At 48.6% G+C, this 27,538-nt stretch overlaps 1 protein-coding gene across 1 annotated transcript in view; it reads right to left on the reverse strand.

Moving 5' to 3' along the window:
• The window catches only part of abcc4 (ATP binding cassette subfamily C member 4 (PEL blood group)), a 516,746-nt gene that overhangs the window by 400,733 nt on the left and 88,475 nt on the right, over positions 1-27,538 (reverse strand). Inside the window, exon 7 of the mRNA XM_085999895.1 lies at positions 14,357-14,482. Coding sequence (XP_085856021.1) covers positions 14,357-14,482 — 126 coding nt within the window. The remainder of the gene's footprint in view (positions 1-14,356; positions 14,483-27,538) is intronic.

The raw sequence follows: 27,538 nt of genomic DNA on the forward strand, positions 1-27,538 counted from the left end.
AGTACCTCCGCGATTTCCACCTTAACCTCTCTCAGCATCAAAGGATGCATCCCACCCGGTCCTGGTGACTTATCAACAGACAGCCTTTCTAGTACCTCCTCTTTATCAATTTTTATCTCATCTAGTATCTCCACTACCTCCTTGTTCATTATGACTTTGGCAGCATCATCTTCCTTGGTGAAGACAGATACAAAGTACTCATTTAGTACCTCAGCCATGCCCTCTGCCTCCATGCGTAGGTCTCCTTTTTGGTCCCCAATTGGCCCCACCCCTCCTCTTACTACCTGTTTACTATTTATATGCCTATAGAAGACTTTTGGATTCCCTTTTATGTTAGCTGCCAATCTAGTCTCATACTCTCTCTTTGCCTCTCTTATTTTCCTTTTCACTTCCCCTCTGAACTTTCTATATTCAGCCTGATTCTCACTTGTATTCTCAACCTGACATCTGTCATACGCGCCCTTTTTCTGCTTCATCTTACTCTCTATCTCTTTCGTCATTCAGAGAGCTCTGGCTTTAGTTGCCCTACCTTTCCCCTTCGTGGGAATGTACCTCCACTGTTCCCGAACCATCTCCTCGTTAAAGGCAGCCCATTGTTTGATTACAGTTTTGCCTGCCAATCTTTGATACCAATTTACCTGGGCCAGATCTGTTCTCAACTGAAACTGGCCTTCTTCAATTAAGTATTTTTACTCTAGATTGCTCCCTGTCCTTTTCCATAGCGAATCTAAACCTTATGATACTAAGATCACTGTTCCCTAAATGTTCCCCGACTGACACTCTACTTGACCTACCTCATTCCCCAGAACCAGATCTATCAATGCCTCCTTCCTCGTTGGGCTGGAAATGTACTGATCAAGAAAGTTCTCCTGAACACACTTCAGAAATTCTTCCCCCTCTCTGCCCTTTACACTATTATCCCAATCTAAATTAGGATAATTGAAGTCCCCCCCATTATTATTACTTTATAGTTCTTGCACCGCTCTGTAATTTCCCTGCAAATTTGCTCCTCTATATCTTTCCCACTAGTTGGCGGCCTATAGAATACACCTAGTAGTGTAATGGCACCTGTATTATTTCTTAACTCTAACCAAATAGATTCTGTCCTTGACCCCTCCAGGACATCCTTTCTCTCCAGCACTGTAACATTCTCCTTAACTAATACTGCCACCCCACCTCCTTTCTTTCCATCCCTATCTTTCCTGAACACCTTATATCCAGGAATATTTAAAACCCAATCCTGCCCTTTTTTGAGCCAGGTCTCAGTTATCGCCACAACATCATATTCCCATGTGGCTATTTGCACCTGCAGCTCACCAACCTTATTTACCACACTTCGTGCATTTACGCACATGCACTGTAAACCTGTCTTAGACCTTCTTGTATTCTCTCTTAATCTGACCCCATCTAATACCGTACTATTTCTTACTCTAGTGCTATCTGTCTCTCCCCATTTTTTGTGCACTTTGTTTCTCCTTTCTAATGCTACATCCTGGTGCCCACCCCCCTGCCAAATTAGTTTAAACCCTCCCAGTCACAGCAGGGAAGTGAGCAGCCTGCAACTACGTCTGCTGAAGCCACAGGGGCTACACCTTGTAGAAGCTCTCGCAAAAGAAAATGAACACAAAAGTAGTTGCACAAGGCTGTATCAAAAAATGTTAGTGCCAAGTTTCAGTTATTTTGATGACACACACGTTTTTCTTTGCACCACTTTTAGGTCTCGTTCATTTTTGCCTCAAATCTTGGAAGCGGTTTTGTCACCTGGAGTGAATGGTGACATTATTTAACCTCGAGCATTAGGGCTTTGGGTGAGAGGAATGGCTTGGTCATTGTAGGGATGCTTTATTGTGTTGTTGCGGGGTGGGGGGGGATTTAGTAGAGCATGTGGCAGCATTGGAGCAAGTTAAGTAAATCTGGCCACGATTCGCCCATCCCAGGCAGCAATGTGCGCCACTGCTGCTGCCACCTGCATCTCAGGTTCCTCCTCTGAAGCAGCTGTGTGCCGTTTGCCTCCTGCAGCTCCAATCCTCGCTGCTGCGCTATGCAGGGCGCAGCAGACCACGATGATTCTGGAGACCCTGGCTGGTGCGTACTGAAGGGCTCCTCCAGATCTGTCAAGGCATCTGAAGCGCATCTTCAGCATGCCTAATGTTTGTTCTATAACACATCTAGTGGAAATGTGGCTCTTATTAAAATGCTTCTCGGCCTCAGTACTTGGCCAGCTCAAGGGTGTCATGAGCCATGTCTTCAATGGATAGCCCTTGTCTCCAAGCAGCCAGCCGGTAAGTCTGTTTGGAGGTGCGAATAGCGAAGGAGGGTAGACTGGCACATCACGAAAGAGTCATGACAGCTGCCAGGGAATCTGGCACCCACCTGCATAATCATCTTTTTATGGTTGCAGACGAACTGCACATTGAGGGAGTGGAAGCCTTTGCAGTTCACAAACTCTCCTGGGTGATGATGGGCTGCCTTCAGGGCCACATGTGTGCAGTCGATGACACCCTGCACCTGTGAGAAGTCAGTCAGAGCTGCAAAGCCGAGCGGCCGTTCAGTAACACTGGCTTCATCAGTGGCAAAGTTGATATAATTGGCTGACTTGTGAAACATGGCATCGGTCACCTGGGTGATGTATCTGTGGGCGGCCAACTGCGAGATCCTGCAAATGTCTGCTGCAGATCCCTGGAAGAAGCCTGAGGCGAAGAAGTTGAGGGTGGTGGTTACTTTGACAGCCACTGGTAAGGAGTGTACCAGCAAGGTACAAAAGTTTGCGACGACCTGGCGCAATAGCCGGAACCTCCTGAAGCCCTGCTGCTCAGTCATGTTGAGGAAGCTCATCCTCTGCCTGTATACCCTGTTTTCGGGGTATCGCCCTCGGCGTGGTGCAGCCCTGTGCTGACCCCCTCTCTCCTGTGGAGCATCACGTCGTTGAGAAGGCTGCTGTTGTGGTTGCTGCTGGTGTGGCTAGTGTTGTTGGTGCTGGGTGCGTCTTGGTCCGATTCTGAGGACCAAGGTGAGACAGTGTAAGCAGCACCTATGCTGATGTCATAGATGGCAGGTCAAGTCGTGATCAGAGGGCCAAGCCCTCAATGTTCTAATACTGACTAGCAATGTGCTGAGAGTGGCTTCTGAGGTTGCAGAAATGACCTGCAAACTCCAGAAACCTAAATCTGTGCACAAAATTGAGTCAGTATCAGCCTTTCCCTTAGGCAACTAATGAGGTGTACAGTGTGTATATTTATGTGGTAGTCCCAGCTGTCAATTAATGCACTCGCACAATGACCACTAAACTGTCACCTCCCCTTCACAGGCAAGGTTCCCGAGCTGCGTCCTTCCTGTGTTCATGCCGTTAAATTCTGAAGTTGCGGTTAAAAACCCTCTTAAGCGTCTGACAACAAGGTTTTAATGAAATGAATTAGGTCGCCCGCCTCTGCCGATCGGGTCCGTGGCGCACTGGGAAACACGCCCAAGTTAAAGGCACAAGGAGGCGGGATCCCATTGCCTTTTTCCGCAATTTTTACAGTCGACCCAGTCCATGTGGTTGTCCATTTCACCAGTCTGTCTATGTCCTCCTGAAGTTTGCTACTATCCTCCTGACTATTTACTACATTTCCAAGTTTTGTGTCATTGGTAAACAGGGCGGAATTTCAAAGTTTGCCAAAGTCCAGGTCAATAATATACATCAAAAAGAGCTATGGTCCTAATACCGACCCCTGAGGGACATCACTGTATACTTCCTTCCAGTCTAAAAAACAACCGTTCACTAGTACTCTGCTTTCTGCCTCGTATCCATGCTGCCACTACCCCTTTAATCCCATTGAACTTTATCAAAGGCCCTTTGAAAGTTCATGTATACATCAACCGTACTGCCCTCATCAACCTTCTCTATTACTTCAAAGAACTCAATCATGTTTGTCAGACATGATTTGCCTGAAACAAATCCATGCTGGCTATCATTTATTAACTAATGGTTTTCCAAGTGACAATTAATTTTGTCCTGGATTATGGTCTCTAAAAGTTTCCCCACCACTGACATAGGCTGACTGCCCGGTAGTTTATCCCTCTCCCCATTTTTGAACAGGAGTGTAACATTTGCAATCAGCCAGTCCTTTGGCACCACTCCCATATCCAAGAAGGATTGAAAGACTGGACAGAGCCTTTTCTATTTTCATTCTTACTTCCCTCATCAACCAAGGATGTGTCCCATCCAGACCAGGTGACTTTTCTACTTTGAGCGCCGTCAACCTCAAGTACTTCCTCTTTATCTATTTTCATCCTATCCAATTCTCTATCCTTACTCCATTACTGGAACATTGGCAGCACCCTCTTCCTTTGAGAATATAGATGCAAAGTACTCATTAGTACATCAGCCATGCCCTCTGCCTCCACAAGATGTCCTTTTTGGTTCCTACTCTTTATATATTTACAAAAGACTTTAGTGTTCCCTTTTAATTTACCCGCTAATCTTTTCTCATACACTATCTTTGCCCCTCTTATTTTCTTTTTCAGTTATCCCCTGCACTTTCTGTATTTTGCTCGATTCTCTACTATGGTTTGAATCCGACATTTATCATAAGCCTCCTTTTTTCAGTTTTATTTTAATTTCATTATTTTTTAGTAATCCAAGGAGCTCTAGCTTTTGATGCCTTTCCTTTCTCCTTCGTGGGAATGTGTCTAGTCTGTACCCGAACTATCTTCGCTTTGAAGGCCTCCCATTACTCAATGTTGTTTTACCTGATAATCTTGCTTTCCAATCAACCTGGGCCAGATCCCTTTTCAACTCACTGAAATTAGCAATCTTCCAGTTTATCCCAACATGGGACCTCCGATTTCAACTTCAGACTCGCTCCCATTGTCCCTTCTCTATTCTCCATTTACTATCAGGGTATATCTATTCTAATCTTTGCCAGGCCTATGTAACATGAGTTTCGGTGTCCATTCAAGTGCGCATTTTGACTGCCGGTCCAGACCCAAACCCATTACTTCTATTTCCCCTTCTTCTTCTCCTCTTTACCCATCTTAGGCACTTCGCCCCAGTCATCATGCCTCTTGTCATTTCTCCCCTCTCGATTACTCTGCCCTCCAAATCCCTTTCCCATCCTTTCACTGCTCCTCGACTTTCCTACTCTCCTGCTACGGTCCTAGGCTGGACTCCTTCTTGAATATTCCAACAGCTTCCTTCTGTGCCTCTCTTGGCATCCTCCAACAGACCCATCGAGGCACTTGACACTGCCTCTTATGAGCAGCAACACCAAATGACCCATCCTACTCTCTCATCGACCTTCCTGCCCAGCACACCAGCTGGGAACTAATCCTGCCAACCTCCTTCCTGTCCGAATCCCTCTCCCACCACTGACCCTGTGGACTCTTGCCAGCAGAGCAACTATCAGCGCCCCACTTCGCATCTCCCTCCACAACGGCATTTCACTTGTGAACGAGACCCTTGCCATCCATAACCTTATTGTGGATGAGTGCATCAAAATCATAGCCTTGACGGAAACAGGACTTGCGGGTGATGACACCTTACCCTTTACTAACTAGCAAAGGCTATGGGACCTGACAACATCCTGGCTGTCGTGCTGAAGACTTGTGTTCCAGAACTAGCCATGCCTCTAGCCAAAAAGCAGGACAAATCCAATCCGGCCAATTACCGCTCCATCAGTCTACTTTCAATCATTAGCAAGCAGCACTTTCTCACCAACAACCTGCTCACCGATGTTCAGTTTTGGTTCTGCCAGGACCACTTGGCACCAGACCTCAATACAGCCTTGGTCCAAAAAAGAGCTGAATTCCAGAGGTGAGGGTGACTGCCCTTGACATCAAGGCAGCATTTGACTGAGTGTGACACCAAAGAGCCCTAGTAAAACTGAAGTCAATGGGAATCAGGGGGAAAACTCTCCACTGGCTGGAGTCATACCTAGCACAAAGGAAGATGGTTGTAGTTGTTGGAGGTCAATCATCTCAGCCCCAGGACATCGCTGCAGTAGTTCCTCAGGGCAGTGTCCTAAGCCCAACCATCTTCAGCTGCTTCATCAATGACCTTCCCTACATCAGAAGGTCAGAAGTGGGGATGTTTGCTGATGATTGCACAGTGTTCAGTTCCATTCACAAATCCTCAGATAATGAAGCAGTCCATGCCCAAATGCAGCAAGACCTGGATGACAATCAGGCTTGGGCTAATAAGTGGCAAGCAACATTCGTGCCACACAAGTGCCAGGCAATGACTATCTCCAAAAGCGAGTCTAACCACTGCCCTTTGACATTCAACAGCATTACCGTCGCCGAATCCCCCTCCCATCAACATCCTGGGGGTCACTATTGACAAGAAACTTAACTGGACCAGCCACATAAATGCTGTGGCTACAAGAGTAGGTCAGCTGGGTATTCTGCGGCGAGTGTCTAAGCCCCCCGACTCCCCAAAGCCTTTCTACTATCTACAAGGCATAAGTCAGGAATGTGATGGAATACTCGCCACTTGCCTGGATAAGTGCAGCTCCAACCACAAGAAGCTCGACACCATCCAGGACGAAGCAGCCCGCTTGATTGGCACCCCATCCACCACCTTAACATTCACTCCCTCCACCACCGGCGCACCGTGGCTGCGTGTACCATCTACAAGATGTACTACAGCAACTTGCCGAAGCTTCTTCGGCAGCACCTCCCAAACCCGCGACCTCTCCCATCTAGAAGGACAAGGGCAGCAGGCGCATGGGAACACTGGCACCTGTAAGTCCTCTCCAAGTTACACACCATCTTGACTTGGAAATATATCGGCCGTTCCTTCATCGTCGCTGGGTCAAAATCCTGGAACTCCCTCCCTAACAGCACTGTGGGAGTACCTTCACCACAAGGACTGCAGTGGTTCAAGAAGGTGGCTCACCACCACCTTCTCAAGGGCAATTAGGGATGGGCAATAAATACTGGCCTTGCCAGTGACGCCCACATCCCATGAATGGAAAAACCTGCCCACCTGGTTATACCTTCCAACTGCCCCACCCAAACTGCCATGGTGGCAGTGTGGCCTTCAACATCAAATCTCACCTTGCAGTGTCCTCTGCCACCTTCTCCTTTAAGCATCGCAACTTGTTGCACCTCTCTCACCTATCCTTTAAAATCCATTTTCTCTAGTGCCCACCCAAGTACCATGCCAAGTTTCTAACTAAGATATCGTCACTGCCCTCCTCCCTCAACTTGCACCGAACGACTTCTCATCCGTGGTGATTTTAACCTCCATCTCAACTCACCTTGTCCTCTCTCCTCAGAGTTCACTGCCCTCCAGTTCTCCTTTAAACTCTCCCTCCATATAAACTTTCCTACCAGTATTGACTGCCACCCTCTCGACCTTGCCATCTCACTTGGCCTCTCTACTGCCACTGTCTCAATCACAGATAAGGCCATCTCTAATCATTTCCCTGCATCCCGCTCTACTCACATCCCCTTTCCCCTTCCTACCCAAATTCTGCATCCACACTTGGGAAAGGACTCTCCAAGTCACTTACAATGGGACTTCCAAATTCCCAACTTTCTAGCCTTTGGCCCTCCACTCGCCGTGATATTTCTGCAGCTACCTGTCTGCTCAATCACACCCTCACCTCCACCTTACTCTCTCCCACCCTGGTCGTTCCCGCGGTACAGCCTTCATCTCCATTCCCTTAAGTCGAAGGGACACAAACTTAAACGTTTACGGTGGACAGCTAGTTTAGTCGTTCATCGGGCTGGACCACATAAAGCACCAGCAGATCCAGCTCTCCTTTGCCAAAACGGCTCACTACTCCAGCATCATCCTGGAATGCAAAGATAACCCCCGGCTTCTCTTCTCTTCACTACCAACCATCATCTAAAACTCCTCTCCCCTGTCCCTTCCACCCATACCTCCAACACGTGTGAGGAGCTAATTGACGTCTTTATCACTAAGATTGAGATCATCCGTTTGGCTGCCTCTGCCACACCCCTCCCTTCCTCTAGCCCACCAAGCCAAACTTCCCCCAATTCCTAACTCTAAACTCACATCTTTCTCTAGTTTCTCTATCTCCCCTCATGCCTGCGCCAAACTAGTCTTGTCCACGAGACCAACCTCCTGCTCTCTTGAATCTATTCCCACTAAATTGCCGACCACCCAACTTTCCTTCCTGGCCTCCATGTTAGCTGATAATATAAACGGTTCCCTCTGCTCTTGTACTGTCCCCCTGCCAATCAAATTTGCCGTCATCAACCCCCCTCCTCAAATAATCCACTCTTGACCCCTCTGTGCTTGCAAACTACCACCCCATTTGCAACATTCCTTTCCTCTCCAAAGTCCTTGAATGTGATGCCGTCTCCCAAATCCGTGCCCATCTTTCCCACAACTCGATGTATGAACAATCAAGTTTCCACCCCTGCCATAGCACTGAAACAGCCCTAATCAAAGTCACAAATCACAACTTATGTGACTTTTGACCATGGTAAACTATGCCTCCTTATCCTCCTCGACCTGTTCTGCAGCCGTCGACATCCTCCTCAGTCATCCAGCTGGGTGGGACTGCCCTCGCCTGGTTCCATTTTTATCTATTCAGTCGTAGCCAAAGATTCACCTGCAATGGCTTCTCTTTCCACTCTTATACTGTTCCCTCTAGAGTTCCTTGCCCTTCTATTTCTAATCCTCAGCAACATCATCCGAAAACACATCAGATTAGATATGTACGCTGATGACACCCAGCTATATCTCACCACCACCTCTCTCGACCCCTCCGCTTCCTATAATTTGTCATGCTGCTTGTCCGATATCCAGTATTAGATGAGTAGAAATTTCCTCCAATTAAATATTGGGAAGACCGAAGCCATTATCTTCGGCCCCCGCCACAAACTGCGTTCTCTAGCCACTGATTCCATCCCCCTCCCTGGACAGTCTGAGACTAAACCAGTCTGTTCGCAACCTCGGCGTCTTACTTGACCCGGAGCTGAGCTTCCGATCCCAGATCCTTTCCATCACCAGGACCGCCTACTTTCACCTCTGTAAGGTCGCCCACCTCCGCCCCGCCTCAACCCATCTTTTGCGGAAACCCTCACCCATATCTCGTTACCTCAGCTATTCCAATGCTCTCCTGCCTGGTCTATGCACCACCCTCCATAAACTTGAGCTCATCAAAAACTCTGCTACCCGTATCCTAACTCGCACCAAGTCCTGTTCGCCCATCACCACTGTGCTCGCTGACCTACACTGGTTTCCAGTCCAGCAATGCCTCAAATTTAAAATTCTCATCCTTGTGTTCAAATCCCTCCATGGCCTCGCCTCACCCCACCCCTCCCTATCTCTAACCTCCTCCAACCCTACAACGCTTCAAGATCTCAGAGTTGCTCCAATTCTGGCCGCTTGTGCATCCCCAATTTACTTTGCCCCATCATTGGCAGCCATGCCTTCAACTTTCTTGGCCCATGCACTGGAATTCCCTTCCTAAACCTCTCCATTTCTCTACATCGCACTCCTCTTTTAAGACACTACTTTTAAAACCTACTTTGACCAAGCTTTTGGTTACCGGTCCTAGGATCTCCTTATGTGGTTCAGTGTCCGTGAAGCGCCTTGAAACGGTTTGCTACATTAAAGGTGCTATATAAATGCATATTGATGATGTTGTTATTGTCGTCGTTGTAGCATTGTTCCCAATCCATATTCTGCATCAATGATGGAGGCTACACTCACCTCATTCCTCTCATGTAGTTGTGTGTCATCACCTGGGTGTCACGGAAATTAACGCATGCAAAGGATAACCTCTGGAAATAGGTGAGGCACCATGTTAATCCTTGACTACTTTGAACTCACACTGCCTGACACAAAGGGTTCTTCTAGTCTTCAAGGATAGTGGACTTAAAGGGGCAATGCGCCAGCATGTGGGATGCAAGCCCTCATATTGGTGAAAAGTGTCCATGTCACTCACATTCCTTTAACAATGGGTTCGCTCTGCAAAGGAAAAGGTCATGCATAACCAGCATCAGTCAAGAAACTGGAAGAGGAGCACCAACATTAAAATGCCCCGAGTCTGCACAAAGAAGTAGCTCTGCAGTTAACAGACAGACAGGAGATGTGGGAGTTGGCGACGTTGGCAGCGAGGTGGCAACGCAAGTATTCTTCAAGGGAAATGGAAATGTCACTGGTTGCAGAGCTAAACAAGCTCTTCGGCTGTGTTCACATAATAGAAGGTGCCTTGGAGGAAGAGGCCGGCCACTCCGATGAGCATTCGGGTACTTCCAGATCCACAGCTGCCGACACATCCAGATCTTCAACTGCACAGCATCACCAACTCAATCTTGGCATCTCATCGACTCCAGCAGCAGCTCAGAGACACCTACTTGGGAGGAAGTAGTTAAGTGAGTCAGAGGGTTTTCACTAGGTGAAGAGCTGAGCTCTAGTGAGCATGTTGACCTGGGAATAGAAGAAAAGGAGAATGCTGTTCCCCCACAGAGGGGAGCAAAACAAGTGCTCTCGGCAGAGGAGCTCAGACTTCAAAAGACCAATGATTCAGGAGTACAAAAGTTATGTGAAAATGGTTTCCATGAATATGATTGAGATGAGATGATGGAGAAGTTGGAGGAGTCCACTACACGCATTGGCACTATATTACAGTAAGTTTCTTATTGCTTGCAGGACACTCTTGAAAGAGAGAGAGCAACGTCCAGGAGATTTCTGTGGCAGCTTCTAAGGATAGTAATAGCTTCTGGACTGGAAGCCAAAAATACTCCAAGAGATACATTAAGGGTCAGCCTGAACATGACACCTCCACAGGCTTTCAAAACCAGAGTAGGACTATTCGATCTTTAAAGACACCAAACAGCAGCAACTCAGACCCTGTGCCCTGCAATGAGTGGGCATAGATGTAACTGCTTGTCCAGAGAGTGAAAATCAATCTGCTTAAGTGGCCTCCACCACCTCCACATGAGGGAGCTTCATTCACGAGCCTGGCGCCCCTTGATACTGCAAGAGAAAAGGTGCCTGTAGTTGGCCCCTCTGGAATAGCTGCTGCACCGAGAAGAGAGTCATCTCAGGCCTTTAACGCTCATGGAGAACCTTCTGAGCTACCCACTGCTCAACCTCAATCGCATTTACAGCAGTAGATTAGGAGCTAAAGCAAGTAAGTTAGCTGGCACAAGGATAGACATAGAGGTAAGAAGTAGTTACAGATAGGATATATGGATTTTGGTGAATGTTATTCTGTAAATACAACTTGACCACAAAGTTCAGAGTTAATTTCTGCATATACTTGCAACTTATTGGTGTTGCATGATGGCATGAGAAATAGAGACTTTTTCCTTATGAATGAAACAGGCAGAGGTCTTTGACAGTGAAGGACTTTGGGAGGCGGGTGGCGGGGGGTGCGGAGAACAGACAGGTGTGAAGGTACTCTATTTGGTGTGAAAGCACTGGGCTATAAATTGTGTCTTCCTTTCTCTGGCTGCTGGCTTTCATGTTCCACATCGTCTCCTTCCTGCACACCCTTCTTATGCTGTGGGGATGGAGGTCCTTCCCCACCATCTTCATCATTATCCATCTCAACTTCTGGAAGCAGCAAGACTTCCCTCATCACAATGTTATGTAATATACAACAATCTACACTGATTCTGGAGGCTCTGGCTGGGCTGTATTGCAGGGCTCCATCAGATTTATCCAGGCACTTAAAAAAGAATTCAAAATACCAACAGTTTGTTCTATCAGACTTGTTGTGTGCTGGGCCTCATTATATCTGTTCTCCCTCTCTGCCTGCAGAAGCCTTACTGCAGTCATAAGCTGTGACTGCAGGGATTAGCCCTGATCACCAATCAGCCATACGGATACAAGGCTTTGAGGGCTGATATGGTGAATTGGAGCTGTCAGCTACCTGGGTATTGGGCATCAACATGCAGGATAATGCGAGTGGCATTGCATGCTAGCTGCACAATAATCAAATGAAAGACAATTCCAGTTCATGAAACTGAAATGTCTTGTCATATAGGGCTTTTAATGCCACATGCATTCCATCAATTGGTCCTTGCACCTCAGAAACCCTGTCAGTCCATAGAAGTGGATAGCTCACTCTGATTAACACTTTCTACTGAGAAGGAACCGAACTACATGGCCCACCTGAAGTCCGCATCAGTGGCCAATAATGAGCTGCTATGCAACTAAGGTAAGAAAGGACATCAGATGCTGCCAGGAAGGATCCAGTTGCAAGGAAGTTCAAGGAAGCAGTGACTTTGATTGTTACAGAAAATGCATCCTGATGGAAGTGGGCCCCATGTGTTCAGCCAGCAGTTGACGTATCTCCCCAGCAGTCTCTGAAGGAAAGTGCAGCCGCTGAGGCACTGACATGTCGTGGTGTTTAAGTAAAATCTTCTTAGTCTGTAAACTCTGCTGCATGGGTAGAACAAGCATCTATGCGAGAACAAACATCTTCTGTGATGACTCACTCCAAGTGCATTCAATCTAGCCTCTTTCATATCTTCACTTTCCTCCTCTTCAAAACATAGGAATAGAGGGATTTCCATTGGGAAATCTAGGTCCCCAATACAAAACTGCATTTTATGCAGAGCTGCTTATACAGGGCAGTGAAAGTCTTGGAAGAACCTCCAGAGCACCAAACAGTTAAAATTGATAGCTGGCAAAGTTACACAAACCTTCAGATCCTGAAAACAAAATGGCCTCCTCAATACATCCTCGGTGATGCTGCTGTGCTGCTCATGCCACCGCTTACATAATGACAGTATGTTTGGGGTCGAAGTTGAGGAAGATGCAGTGCGAATGTTGGCACTGCCCAACCAATACGGTGGGGCAAACTCGAGGAATGACGTACTTTCAGGAGCAAAATTCTGGTGCAATATTTTTGAAGCAGATTAGCACCTATTATCTCAGTTTAGAGCCTCAAGGTCTCCTGAAAATGGGAAGTAATTCTAAGGAGAATACAACCCACTTATGTCTCAATACTACATAGTGCATGTATTGGTAAGTTAGATTTCCTTCTGTCTCCCATTTTCTCTCTCACACACACACAATGCTACTCATTGTTGTCTCCGACCAGTTCTCATTCCCTCTTTCTGGAAGTCTTTCCCTTATGTCTGATCATCTCGGTCTCTCATATATGTTTCTTTATTGATTGTAAATTTGCGTCTTCTGAAGCCCAGATGGCAGGGCACTGGTGGGTACTGGGAACGGATAGGGAGGCACAGGGACTGGACCCAGATGGAAGGAAGGAGCCATCCTAAGGTCACTGCAACTTGTGTGAATGAGAGAGAAACTGAGACCAGGCAAAGGACTGTAGTGAAAAGGAGTGGGGAGGGGGCTCATCCCGGCACTATCCCCAGTCCCTTTTATTTTTTTCTTCTTCAAATGTTTATCCGCTTCCCTTTTAAAAGCTATTATGGATTCTGCTTCCACTATTATGTCTGGACGGGCATTCAGTGCCCAAACAAACCTTGATGCAAAAAAACAATTCTCCCAAGCTCTCCCTTCATTTTTTTGGTTATGGTTTTAAACTTGTGGCCTCTAGTTACCAACTCATCAACCCGTGGAAATAGTCTCCCTGTAATTACCTAATCAAAACCAGTTTATTTCATTTTCTCATAACTCAGACTGGCCAGATGGACCACAATGGTCTTTTCTGGCTCTGCACTTTCCCATGTTCCTCTGACTATAGCCTTGCATCCCTGGTATCGTCTTAGTGAACTCTTCTGCACATTCTCCATGGCCTTGATATCCTTTTAACATGCCCAAAACTAGACACAATATTCTAACTGTGGCCTAACTGAAGAATTCTACAGGTTTAAACAAATGGGAATCAGCATTTATTTTAAATCTTCAGCTTAAGAAACTGATCTGTATGCATTAGGGGAAGAGGAATATTGCCTAGATTTAGTTACAAATGCATCCCGATGTGGTATAGAGGCATACAACAGTGCAGAGTAAAACAAAACTTTCTATCCAAAAGGTAGTAAAAAAATGAAGGAAAATTCAGTTATTGTAACTGCAAAAAAGGTAATTGTATTAACACTTGTATTACACAACAGAAAGAAACATATTTTCTACCATATTTGAAAACCTAGCCTTACAAGAACACGGAAATTGCCCTCATGAAAGGTTCTGACAAGTGCCTGTTATCGGAAAATAATTCAGTGAAGTGATTATAATAATGCATATATAATTGGGAGCTGGTGTTGGGGGTGATTGACAAGTGGTCCAAGGTGTCACGGAAAGGAATGGTCCCTCTGGACTCCTGCCTTCCACCCTCTCACAGATGAGAGGAGTTACCCAAGAGTTGCTTTTCATAAATAACTTACATAAAATGACCCAGATCAGCAATTAATGTTTACTGAATGAGCACAGATAACTTTAAATAGCAATATATTGTTAAAAACTTACTTTCTAATTTGAGTAATCAAATTTGAAAAGGGCTTTTCCCATGCATACATCTTGATGATTCTCATTCCTGCTATCACTTCATTCATGGTTCGAATTCTGTTGTCTGTCAGTGTTGCAGTTTTGCCCCTACGAACAAGAGTTCAGGGAAAGAGAAAAATTATTAGACAAGTAGAAACATTTTAGCAAATTACATTTATTTCTAAAATTCTTTGCAATAATCTCACGATCTCCAGAACTTACTGTAGAAAAGACACAAATCTTCAAACATTTCTTGATCCATACATACAAAGAAATATAAAAATTAGAAGCAGGAGTAGGCCATACAGAGCAAAGCAGCCTGCTTGATTGGCACCCCATCCACCACCTTCAACATTCACTCCCTCCACCACCGGTGCACCATGGCTGCAGTGTGTACCATCTACAAGATGCAAAACAGCAACTCGCCAAGGGTTCTTCGGCAGCACCTCCCAAAACTGCGACCTCTTCCACCTAGAAGGACAAGGGCAGCAGGCACATGGGAACACCATCACCTGCAAGTTCCCCTCCAAGTTACACACCATCCTGACTTGGAAATATATTGCTGTTTCTTCATCATCGCTGGGTCAAAATCCTGGCACTCTCTCCCCAACAGCACTGTGGGAGTACCTTCCCCACACAGACTGCAGCGGTTCAAGGTGGCAGCTCACCACCACCTTCTCGAGGGAAATTAGGGATAGGCAATAAATGTTGGCCTTCCCAGCGACGCCCACATCCTGAAACAATTTTTTTTTAAAAATATGGCCCCTCAAGCCTGCTCTGCCATTCAATAAGATCATGGCTCATCTTCGACCTCAAATCCACTTTCCCACCCGATCTCCAGATCCCGTGATTTCCCTGCAGTCCAAAAATCTATCTATCCCACCCTTGAATATACTCAACGATTCAGCATCCACATCCCTTTGGGGTAGAGAATTCCAAAGATTCACAACCATCTGAGTGAAGAAATTCTTCCTCATCTCAGTCTTAAATGGCCAACCCCTTGTATGTTTCAATGAGATCACCTCTAATTCTTCTAAACTCCAGAGAGTATAGGCCCATTCTACACAATCTCTCATCATAGGACAACCCTCTCATCCCAGGAATCAATGTAGTGAACATTTGCCGCATTGCCTCTAAGGCAAGTATATCTTTCCTCAGATAAGGAGACGAAAACTGAGCACAGTACTCCAAGTGTGGTCTCACCAAAATCCTGTACAATTGTAGCAAGACTTCCTGGCCTAGAAATTCAGTATAGCCACTTTTGGAGCGGTAAAGTCGGGCGGCCGCTAAAGTTTGCGCCCGGCGCAAAGTGGAGGCCACTTCGCCGATATTCAGTAGCTTTGGCCAAGGAGTTTGCTCAAGCGCTAAAACTGGCGATGCACGGCTATCTTTAGGCGCTAAGCCGGCGGTGCAGAGTGATACCGCCAAGGCCGGGCGCAGCGCAGGTGCGGTCATTTCTTGATTGACAGCAGACACCCTGGCGCCGGCCAGCTCTTAAAGGGGGAAGGGTCGACTTGGTCTGCTGCCACGCCCTGGATACTGCAGCCCTCCAGCTAGGCCTAAACACTGCTGCTGGAGAGAAATAGCGCCAGGAAGGATGCAGAGTGCCCGTGAGCGAGCGCAGCGCTTCTCTGCCCATGATTTAAAGGTGCTGGTTAGGGCTTTGGAGAGGAGACGCCATATCTTGTTCCCGGACAGTGGCAAGAAGCCTGCCACCAGGGTGTACAGGAGAGCCTGGAGGGATATCGCCCAGAGGGTCACAGCCAACAGCGATGTCCCCAGGACTGGTGTCCAATGCCGGAAAAAGTTTAACGACCTCACTCGGATTGTCAGGGTGAGTACCCTTTCCAGTGTCCTCCTCATCCTTGCATGTGCACCTCACATTATGGGCAAAGGGACCTCAAAGCCCTAATGGCCAGCCCTCATCCAGCAGCTATGGCACTGGCATGAACATCAATTGCACTTTCTGCACTTTACACACTGGCCAAGCTATTCGATCATGGGAGGCAGTGCATACAGCAACAAGGCACCACACTGGCCAAGCTATTTGACCATGGGAGGCAGTGCATACAACAACAGGGCACCACACTGGCCAAGCTATTCGACCATGGGAGGCAGTGCACACAACAACAGGGCACCACACTGGCCAAGCTATTCGACCATGGGATGCAGTGCACACAACAACAGGACACCACACTGTACTTAGAGGCCATCCTATCTCTTGCAGGCCAAGCTGGCCCAGAATCTGAGGAGCCGGACTGACACCGGGGGAGGCCGTCCCCAGTTCCAGCAGCTCAGTGACCTGGAGGAGCGCGTGGGTCGACTCATGGGTGGCCGGCTGATTGGCCCCGTTGCATGTGGAGATGCCGACCCTGTGCTGGGCCCCAATGGTAAGGACATGACCTTTTGGACCTCTCTCGTTCCCCTTGCGCTTCAGATCTACATCCTTTGCCACTGTCCGACCAATGCGCTGAATGCCACCACTCATGCCTCCCTCGCTGACGCCCTGTCCTCACTCTAAAGCTACTCTTGTGCCTTCCTGCTTTCAGCTGGTGAGGAGGAGGTCCCTGAAGCTGCCAGTGACAGTCCCTCGGAAGAGGAGGACGAGGAGGAGCAAGAGGAAGGCGGCCCATCGGGGGAACCCTCATCCGCGTCAGGGGGTGGCAATGGAGGGGACACGTCTTCCCTGGAGGAGAGCCAGGGGGAAGTGTTGCAGGGGGGTGTAGCTCCTGTGCCCAGTGGCGTCCAGCCACGCGGGAAGGGTCGGGCAGCTCGGCGGCCTTCTCCCCAGAGGGGGGAAGTGTTGCAGGGGAGTGTAGCTCCTGTGCCCAGTGGCATCCAGCCACGCGGGAAGGGTCGGCCAGCTCGGCGGCCTTCTCCCCAGAGGGGGGGGGGGAAGTGTTGCAGGGGAGTGTAGTTGCTGGGCCCAGTGGCGTCCAGCCACGCGGGAAGGGTCGGCCAGCTCGGTGGCCTTCTCCCCAGAGGGAGAGTCCGGCCTCCAGTCCGGAGACGGTCCTCGCCCAGGAGGTGCGCCTCCTCGATCAAATGTCTGCAGACTCGGATCGCCGGCACACCGAGTTCATGGGGGTTGTGGCACGGTTGCCTGAGGCCATCGAGTCCCTGGCTCATAGTGGGTCCGATTTCGGGGCCTCACAGGCCAGGGGTTTCGAGCAACTCGGGGCAGCACAGGCCAGGGGTCTTGAACAATTCGGGGCAGCACAGGATGCGAGTCGGGCCGAATTCAGGGCAGCACAGGACGCGAGTCGGGCCGAATTCAGGGCAGCACAGGACGCTAGTCGGGCCGAATTCAGGGCAGCACAGGACGCGAGTCGGGACGACTTCAGGGCAGCACAGGCAGCGAGTGGCCAGTTGATCAGTGGTGCCGTGCAGTCACTGGCTGGTCTGATGCGGGCACAGACCAGGGCAGTACGGGCACTCACTGCTGCCACACTCGCTGTGTCAGGCAGGCATCGCCAGGGCACCCGCCGCGCTGCAGCAGCACAGCGGTCTGGCCTTCAGCAGATTGCTGCGCTTGCTGCAGTGTCAGCCCGGCCGAGTGCCAGTGTCTCAGGCGAGCAGCGAGCGCCTGGCATCAGCCAGCTTGCCCCCATTGCTGCAGCCGCCACTGCCACTCCCCCAGCGAAGCTGCCACGAGCTGCTGGAGAGACTGATGCTGCCCAGCCACAGCTGCAGCAGTCAGCAGCCGGCCCCTCGAGGGCCAGAGCTCGTCTAGGCCGACACCCAAGGGCATCTGCCGTCACGCCATGTGCCGCTCAGGAGCCTTCCCCCAGCCTTGCAGCACCCACAGGGCCCAGGTTGAGGCGGAGCAGCGGGTCGGCCAGGGGCTGGAAAAGGCTGGACAAGGACTCGCCCTCTCGGCACACAAAGTAGAGTGTGTTGCCAAATGTTTTTTTTATATGGGGGTGGTTGTGTTGTCTATGGGGGGGGGTTGTTTTGGTAAGGCCGAGGATGAAGTCCATTTGGATGGAAAAGTTTTATTATTCCTCCCCAGGTTGTGGGAGTGAGTCATGTGTTTGACTGTTTTTTGGGGGTGTTGTCTGTTTTTGGGTTTCATGTGGGAAGGGCCCTGAGTTTGTTCAATAAAGCTTTTTCTTTATTCAGCTTGTCCATGTTTGATGTTTGAAGTGGTTGTTGCGTTAACCGGCTGAGGGCTTGCGGAACGGCTGCATTCATGTCCCTTCATTGCCACAAGCCATTCCCTGACAGGGGGCCTAGAAGTGTCGTTCAATAAGCCACCGACGGACGGCCCTTGGACCTTGTGGCTCCCTCCTGGGCTGGTACTCCTCCTCCTCCTCCTCCTCATGGTCTTCCTGCTCCTCCTCCTGAGGTGGTGGTCCAACGTGAGGTGGCAGTGCCTGAGTCCTGCGGATAGCCAGGTTGTGCAGCATGCAGCAAACGATGACGAACTGGGAGACTCTATCATGCGAATACTGCAGAGATCCGCCGGAGCGATCCAGGCAGCGGAACCGTTGCTTGAGGACGCCAATCGTTTGCTCTATGATGTTCCTTGTGGCTTGATGGCTTTCGTTGTATGCCTCCTCAGCAGGGGTCCTGGGCGCGCGGAGCGGGGTCATGAGCCATGTACACAAAGGATAGCCTTTGTCCCCGATAAGCCATCCTCTTGGGGGAGGCTGTGCCTGGAACATGTCAGCCACAGTAGTCTGGCGCAGGATAAATGCATCGTGGCTGCTGCCTGGAAAGCGGGCATTGACAGCTAGGATGCGCTGCCTGTTGTCACACACCAGCTGTACATTGAGGGAATGATAGCCCTTCCGGTTGCGGTAATCCTCGGCATTGTCGATAGGTGCCCGCAAAGCCACATGCGTGCAGTCAATGGCGCTCTGCACCATGGGGAAGTCCGCGATCCTCGCAAATCCGACTGCACGCTGCTCCTGCCTCTCCAGGGTCATGGGGAAGGAGATGAATTGGTGTCTCCTTGTGAAAAGGGCATCGGTGACCTGCCGGATGCAGCGATGCATGGCGAACTGGGATATGTTAGCTATGTCCCCAGCAGCGGCTTGGAAGGAGCCGCTTGCATAAAAGTTCAGAGCCACCGTGACCTTCACTTCCACTGACAGAGACGTCCTGCACATCAGCTGTGGACGCAGATCTCTGTGAAGCAGCTGGCAGATCTCTGCAACCACCTCCCTTCTGAAGCGCAGCCTCTTAACACAATGCGCGGCAGTCATGGTGAGATAGGACACCTGCTGGCGGTATTCCCTGAGTGGGTAAGGCCTACGTTGCCGACGCCTGATGCCCCCTCTGCGTCTAGGCATGGCTGCCCCTCTCACACAGCGTCTGCGAGCCCTTCGCACATAATGCTGGAACTGAGGGTTGGCACCCCATGCAGCCCCCATAATATACTGGCAAACAGTGAAATTGCTTGTTGTACCTGCATGCTAACTCTGTGTTTCCTGTACGAGGACACCTAAATCTCTCTGAACACCAACATTGAAGAGTTTCTCACTCTTAAAAAATATTCTCCTTTTCTATTCTTCCTACCAAAGTGAATAACCTCACATTTCTCCACATTATACTCCATCTGCTACCTTATTGCCCACTCACTTAACCTGTCTATATCCCTTTGCAGGCTCTTTGTGTCCTTCTCACAGCTTACTCTCCCCACCTAGCTTTGTATTGTCAGCAAACTTGGATACATTACATTTGGTCCCTTCATCTATGTCATTAATATAGATTGTAAATAGCTGAGGCCCAAGCACTGATCTTTGCAGCACCCCACTAGTTACAGCCTACCAACTGGCAAATGACCAGTTTACCCCATTCTCTTTTTTCTGTCCATTAACCAATCCTCTATCCATGCTAATATATTACCCCCAACCCCATGAGCCCTTATCTTGTGCAGCAACCTTTCATATGACACCTTATTGAATGCCTTTTGGAAATCCAAATATACTACATCCACTGGTTCCCCTTTATCTACCCTGCTATTTACATCCTTAAAAAACTCTATTTGTTAAATACAATTTCCCTTTCATAAAACCATGTTGCCTCAGAAAATCATAATGAGTAGACGAAGTGCCCGGTCACCGCTTCCTTAATAATGGATTCCAGCATTTTCCTGACAGCTGATGTCAGGCTAACTGGCCTGTAGTTCCCCATTTTCTTTCTCCCTCCTTCCTTCCTTGAATAGTGGGGTTACATTTGCTACCTTCCAATCTGCTGAGACTGTTCTAGAATCTAGGGAATTTTGGTAGATCACAACCAATGCATCCGCTATCTCTGCAACCACCACTTTTAGAACAACAGAAAATGCTGGAAATACTCAGCAGGCCAGGCAGCATCCGTGGAGAGAGAAACAGAGCATTTTCTGTTGTTATTTCAGATTTCCAGCATCCGCAGTATTTTGCTATTATACCACTTTTAGAACCCTGGAATATAGGCCATCAGGTCCAGGGGATTTGTTAGCTTTTAGTCCAATTAGTTTCTCAAGTACTTTTTCTCTACTGATTTTAATTACTTTAAGTTCCTCACGCTCATTAGCCGTTTGGTTTCCCACTATTTTGGTATGCTTTTTGAGTCTTCTACTGTGAAGACAGATAGAAAATATTTGTTTAAAGTTTCTGCCAGTTCCTTATTCCCCTTTATAATTTCTCCTGTTTCAGCCTCTAAGGGACCAACGCTTACTTTTGTTACTCTCTTCCTTTTTACATTTCTCTTCTCCTTAGGCAGTCCCTCGGAACCGAGGATGACTTGCTTCCACATTAAAAATGAGTTCTCAGGTGACTGATGAGTCCAATGCGGGACCTACAGTCTCTGTCACAGGTGGGGCAGACGGTGGTTGAAGGGGCAGGTGGGTGGGGTGCTTGGGTTGACGTGCGCTTGGCTTCCGCTTGCTCCCGGCGAAGAGACTCGAGATGTTCGGCGCCTTCCCGGATGCTTCTCCTCCACTTTGTGCGGTCTTGGGCCAGGGATTCCCAGGTGTCGGTGGGGATGTTACACTTTTTCAAGGAGGCTTTGAGGGTGTCCTTGAAGCGTTTCCTCTGCCCACCTGGGGCTCTCTTGCCGTGTCAAAGTTCCGAGTAGAGCGCTCGTTTTGGGAGTCTCGTATCGGGCATGTGGACAATGTGACCCGTCCATCGGAGCTGATTGAGCGTGGTCAAAGCTTCAATGCTGGGGATGTTGGCCTGAGCAAGAACACGGACGCTGGTGCGCCTATCCAGCCAATGGATTTGCAAGATCTTGCGGAGGCAGCGTTGGTGGTATCTCTCCAGTGCTTTGAGGTGCCTGCTGTACATGGTCCATGTCTCTGAGGCATACAGCAGGGCGGGTATCACTGCTGCTCTGTAGGCCATGAGCTTAGTGCTGGGTTTGAGGTCCTGGTCTTCGAACACTCTCTTCCTCAGGCGACCGAAGGCTGCACTGGCACACTGAAGGCGGTGTTGGACTTCGTCGTCGACGTCTGCCCTTGTTGACAGTAGGCTCCCAAGGTATGGAAAGTGGTCCACGTTGTCCAAGGGCTTGTCGTGGATTTTGATAATTGGGGGGCAGCTCTGTGTGGCAGGAGCAGGTTGGTAGAGGACCTTTGTCTTACGGATGTTTAGTGTAAGGCCTATGCTCTCATACGCTTCAGTGAAGGTGTTGATGATGGTTTGGAGTTCGAGCTACGAGTGAGCACAGACGCAAGCGTCGTCTGCATACTATAATTCGACGACAGAGGATGGGACAATATTGGATCCGGACTAGAGGCGACGGAGGTTGAATAGTTTCCCGTTTGTTCTGTAAATTAGCTCCACTCCAGCGGGGAGCTTACTGGAGGGCGAGATGGAATATTGCAGCAAGGAAGATCGAGTTGTGCCCCTTAGTGGGCGGAATCCGCATTGCAACTGGGGGAGGAGCTCTTCAGCCACTGGAAGAAGGCGATTGAGGAGCATTCTTGCGATGACTTTCCCTGTGGCAGACAGCAGGGAAACTCCTCTGTAATTACTGCAATCAGACTTGTCACCTTTCTTGAAGATGGTCACAATTACGGCGTCTCTGAGATCCCCTGGCATGCTCTCCTCCTTCCAGATAAGAGGAGAAGCTCTTACAATCTGTTTTTATATATCTTCCTGGTCTACTCTCATTCTATTTTCTCCCTTATCAATTTTTTGGACACCCTTTGCTGGTTTATAAAGCTCTCCTAATCCTCAGGCTTACTACTCTTCTTCACAACATTATAAGCTTCTTTTAATCGAATACTATCCTTAACTTTTTTAGTTAGCCTGAATGGACCACTTTTCCTGTGGAGTTTTTATTTCTCAATGGAATATATATTCGTTGAGAAATTTAGATTTTTAAAAAATGTTTGCCACTGCTTACCTAGTCATATCTTTTAATCTAATTTTCCAATCTATCTTAGTCAACTCGCTCCTCATACCTATGTAATTGACTTTATTTAAGTTCAAGTACCCGAGTATTTCACTCTCAAACTCAATATGAAATTCTATCATATTATGATCACTCTTCCCCAGAGGATCCTTTACTGTGATGTTACTAGTTAACCCAGTCTCAAAACACCACACAATATTTAAAATAGCCTGCTCTATGGTTGGTTCCACGATGTACTGTTCCAAGAAACTGTCTTATCATAGAATCATAGAATGATACAGCACAGGAAGTCATTTGACGCACCATGCCTGTGCCAGCTCAATGAAAGAGCTATCCAATTAGTCCCATTCCCCTGCACTTCCCCCATAACCCAGCAAACTTACTCTTTCAAGTATTTATCCAATTCCCTTTTGAAAGTTACTATTGAATCTGCTTCCACCACCCTTGCAGGCAGTGCATTCCAATCATAAAAAAAAGTTTCCTCGTGTCACCTCTGGTTCTTTTGCCAATCTGTATCCTCTGGTTATTGACCCTTCAGCACTGGAAACAGTTTCTTCTTATTTACTCTACAAAAATCTTCAGGATTTTGAGCAGCTCCATCAAATCACCCCTTAACCTTCTCTGCTCTAAAGGTGAACAATCCCAGCTTCTCTAGTCTCTCCACATAACTCAAGTGCCACATACTTGGTACCGTTCAGCTAAATCTGCACCCTCTCTGCCTTGACATCCTTCCTATAATGCGGTGCAGATAATTAGCCACAATACTTCAGTTGGGGCCTAACTAGTGTTTTATAAAGGTTTAGCATAACATATGCTTTTGTACTCTATGGGCTAGAAATTCAGTAGGCTTTGCACCCAGTTTTCGCCCAAAGAGGGCTTTTGCGCCACTTGCTGAGCTTTCGCCGATATTCAGCGCTGCGGTAATGGCGGCGTTAGCCAGTAGCGCTGCGCCGCCACCGATGACGTCATCGGTGTGCGCAGTGCCCCGCTACTGCCCCGCCCGCCATATTTAGTTGCGGCCGCCTCTTCCGCAGCGGCCGCAAACAGCGATCAGAAAACGGGGCCGTCCTGTAGCGTTAGTGGGGCGAGTTAAGGCGGAGGTGCGGTCGGCTGCTTTTTCGGCGGCCGCCTGCCCGCACCTCCTTCCCCAACCTCCTCCACCACCCCCCCCGCGGCATTGCCGGCTGTTTTCCGGGAGCCCGGCACTTCTCCGTGGTGCCGGGCTCATTTGCCGGCACTAGCGAGCGGCGATCTCGGTGTTGCAGGCACCTCCCCCTTAAGAGAGGGAGGAAGGCCTGCAGTACCGCAGCCTGCCGCTCCGAAGCAGGTGGCACTGCGGCACCTAGAGCGCCGATATTCAGTTTCAGCGCCCCAAGCGGGGGCGCCGAAACCCTTGAATAGCGGCCGCCTTCGAGTTGGGGCGCTGAAACTGAATTTCCGGCGGGCGCAAGTGGCTCTGCGCGCAGCGGTACTTTCTGGGCGCGAGCGAGCTGGCCGCCCCAAAATGAATTTCTAGGCCTATGACCCTATTGATAAAGCCAAGGATCCCGTATGCTTTTTTAAGTTCTTTGATGAGTAATAGAGAGGGTGGATGAGGGTATTGCAGTTGATGTCATGTATATGAACAATAAAGTACCACATAATAGACTGGTTTACAAAATTGAAGCTCATGGGATTAAAAGGGCAGCGTCTGTGTGGATACGAAATTGGCTAAGGGACAGAAAGCAGAAAGTAGTGGTGAACGGTTTTCAGACTGGAGGGAAGTGCGCAGTGGTTTCACCGAGGGATCGGTGTTGGGACCACTGCTTTTTTTGATGCATATTAAAGACCTGGACTTGAGTATAGAGGGCATACTTTCAAAGTTTGTAGATGACATAAAACTCGGAAACATAGTAAACAGTGAGAAGGATAGTAACAGACTTCAGGAAGTCAGACAGATTGGTGAAATGGGAAGATACACGGCAGATGAAATTTAATGCAGAGAAGTGTGAATTGATACATTTTGGTAGGAAGAGTGAGGGCAATATGAGCTATATGGTACAATTTTACAGGGGGTGCAGGCACAGACAGACCTGGGGGTGCATGTACACAAATCTTTGAAGGTGGCAGGAGAAGTTGAGATGGCTGTTTAAAAAGTATATGGGATCCTTGGCTTTATTAATAGAGGAATATAATACAAAAGCAAGGAAGTTATGCTAAACCTTTATAAATCACTGGTTAGGTCCCAGCTGATGTATTGGGGCCAATTCTGGGCACCACACTTTAGGAAGAGTGTCAAGGCTTTGAAGAGGATACAGAAGAGATTTACTAGTGTAGTACCAGGGATGAAAGACTTCAGTTACGTGGAGACACTGGAGAAATTGGAGTAGTTCTCCTTTGAGCAGAGAAGGTTAAGGGGAGATTTGATGGAGCTCTTCAAAATCTGGAATGCACTGCCTGGAAGGGTGGTGATTCAGTAGTAACATTCAAAAGAAAATTGGATAAATACATGAAGGGAAAAAAATTACAGGGCTATGGGAAAAGAGCAGGGGACTAATTGGGTAACACTACCAAAGAGCCGGCACAAGCATGATGGACCAAATGGCCGCCTTCTGTGCTGTATCATTATATGATTCTATGAATACTGGCCTCTGTCAACTGTTTTCATGTGCAGCACCCACATGGTGCATGTTTCAGTCTTCTCAGCACCTATGGATAACACCTCAATCTACAGATCATAACCACTGCTCCCACCTTTTGGACAGCAGGTGCTGGCAATGATTCTGTTGTTGCCATTTGCAGCTCCTCTAAACCCATCTTTTATTTCTTTACTTGTCCCATTACCACTCCCTTTTGCCACTGAAATCACTCCTGCCTTCCACCCTATCACAGACCTTCCCTTTTGTTCTTTCCTCCCCTCCCCCCTTTCCCTGCCTCTGTGCTTGGTTAAAACTGGTTACATCTGTAACATTTTCCAGTTCGTACAAAAGGTCACAGACCTGAAACGTTAACTCTGTTTCTCTCTCCACAGATGCTGTCTGATTGGCTGAATATATCCAGCATTTTGTTTATATTTCAGATTTCCAGCATCCGCAGTGACGTAAGAAAACTAGGCGGCACTTGGTCTGAGTATTAAACAAGGCTTTAATCAACTGGAGATCCAGTTGTGTCCTTCACTAGTTCCTGTTAAAGAATGTCCTGAGCAAGCTGGGCCCATGCCCGAGTATTTATACTCTCCCTGGACAGCGCCACCAGCAGGCCGCCCAGTATCATTTCATAAGTCATTTCCACATGAATGACAAGATTCATGTCATTCTTCCCGCCTGAAAGATTGGAAGTCCGGCAGCTTCCTTCTACTGAATTAATCGGACTAAGAATAGACGCAGTCGTTTGAATCTCCGTTGGAGGCCGGAAGACACGTCTCCTCGGACCATGTTTTGGTCCCTGGGTCGCTTGGTTCGTACCAGCGGGCTGGCAGAGTCCGTGTCGCCTTGATCGACCTGAGGGGGACTGGGGAGATCGTGGCTCCGGGTGCGGGCCCCTACAGGCGCAGAGCTGGTTTCACCCTGCTCAGTAGTCGGTGACTGACCGGCGTCCTGGCTTCGGGTGGCCATCCCACGGGGAGCGCTCTGTTCCCCGGGTTGATCCAGCAGAATAGCTGGCAGATCTCTTGACGTCCCGGGTAGGGAGTCATCCTCAGAGGAGCGCAGGGTATCGGTGTCATTAATACAGATCCCACTATCGATTGGGTCCGTGGGACCGGTTGGGCAGGGAGCCAGATCCCGAAGTGACACTGTGGATTCCCGGCAATCAGGGTACCGCACATACGCGTACATGGGGTTGACATCCGTCAGTTCCACTTCGTCAATGAGGGGATCACTCTTAGAGGATCAGACGAATCTTCGGAGCAGCACGGGGGCAAGAGCTGCCAACCATGATGGTAGGGACGTCCCATGAGTGGAGCGACGCTGGAACCCGAAGAATCGTTCGTGAGGAGTAGCGTTGGTGGGTGTAGAAAGAGACTTGATGGAATGCAACGCGTCAGGGAGCATAGTTTCCCACTGCTGGTCTGATAGGTTGTGTGACCTCAGTGCAAGACGAACAGTGTTCCAAACGATGGCGTTGTATCTCTCAACCTGTCCTTACGGTGTCATTTTACTTGTGGCAATTCCCCGTTGGGAAAGATAACTTTTGAGTTCGCTTGACATGAAGGAGGGACCCCGATCAGAGTGGATGAAATTGGCCATACCGCAAAGGGAAAAGACTTGATCGAGGCATTTGATCACTGTGGAAGTAAGCATATTGGGACAAGGGAAAGCAAAGGGAAAGCGTGAATATTCGTCCACCATAGTAAGCAAGTAGGTGTTTCGCGTTGAGGAAGGCAATGGCCCTTTAAAGTCAATGCTGAGTCGCTGCATAGGCTGTGTAGCATGCATGAGCGAGCCATCTGACGGATGGAAAAATTGCGGTTTTAATTCCGCACAAATTCTACAAGTGGAGCATGTTCTTTTCACGTCTTCTGTAGAAAATAGGAGATTTTTAGATCGCACAAAGTGCAACATACGGGTAACGCCAGGATGGCACAAGTCAGTATGAAGATCCATAAGAGTCGAAGTTGACATGGAAGAGCAGAATGCGCGCGTGAGGGTATCCGGGGCCACATTCTCTTTGCCGGGTCGATAATGTATGGTGTAGACAAAGGCGGCCAATTCCATCCTCCAGAGCTGTATTTTGTTATTCTTGACCTTAGTGCGTTTCCAGTTGTCCAGCATAAAGGCCACAGAGTGCTGATCAGTTATGAGCGTGAAATGGCGATGAGCGAGAAAATGAATCCAT

Source organism: Somniosus microcephalus, chromosome 10, assembly GCF_052327205.1.
Source record: "Somniosus microcephalus isolate GS21.2 chromosome 10, FLI_Smic_1.0, whole genome shotgun sequence".
In the NCBI taxonomy this organism is placed as follows: Eukaryota; Metazoa; Chordata; class Chondrichthyes; order Squaliformes; family Somniosidae; genus Somniosus; species Somniosus microcephalus.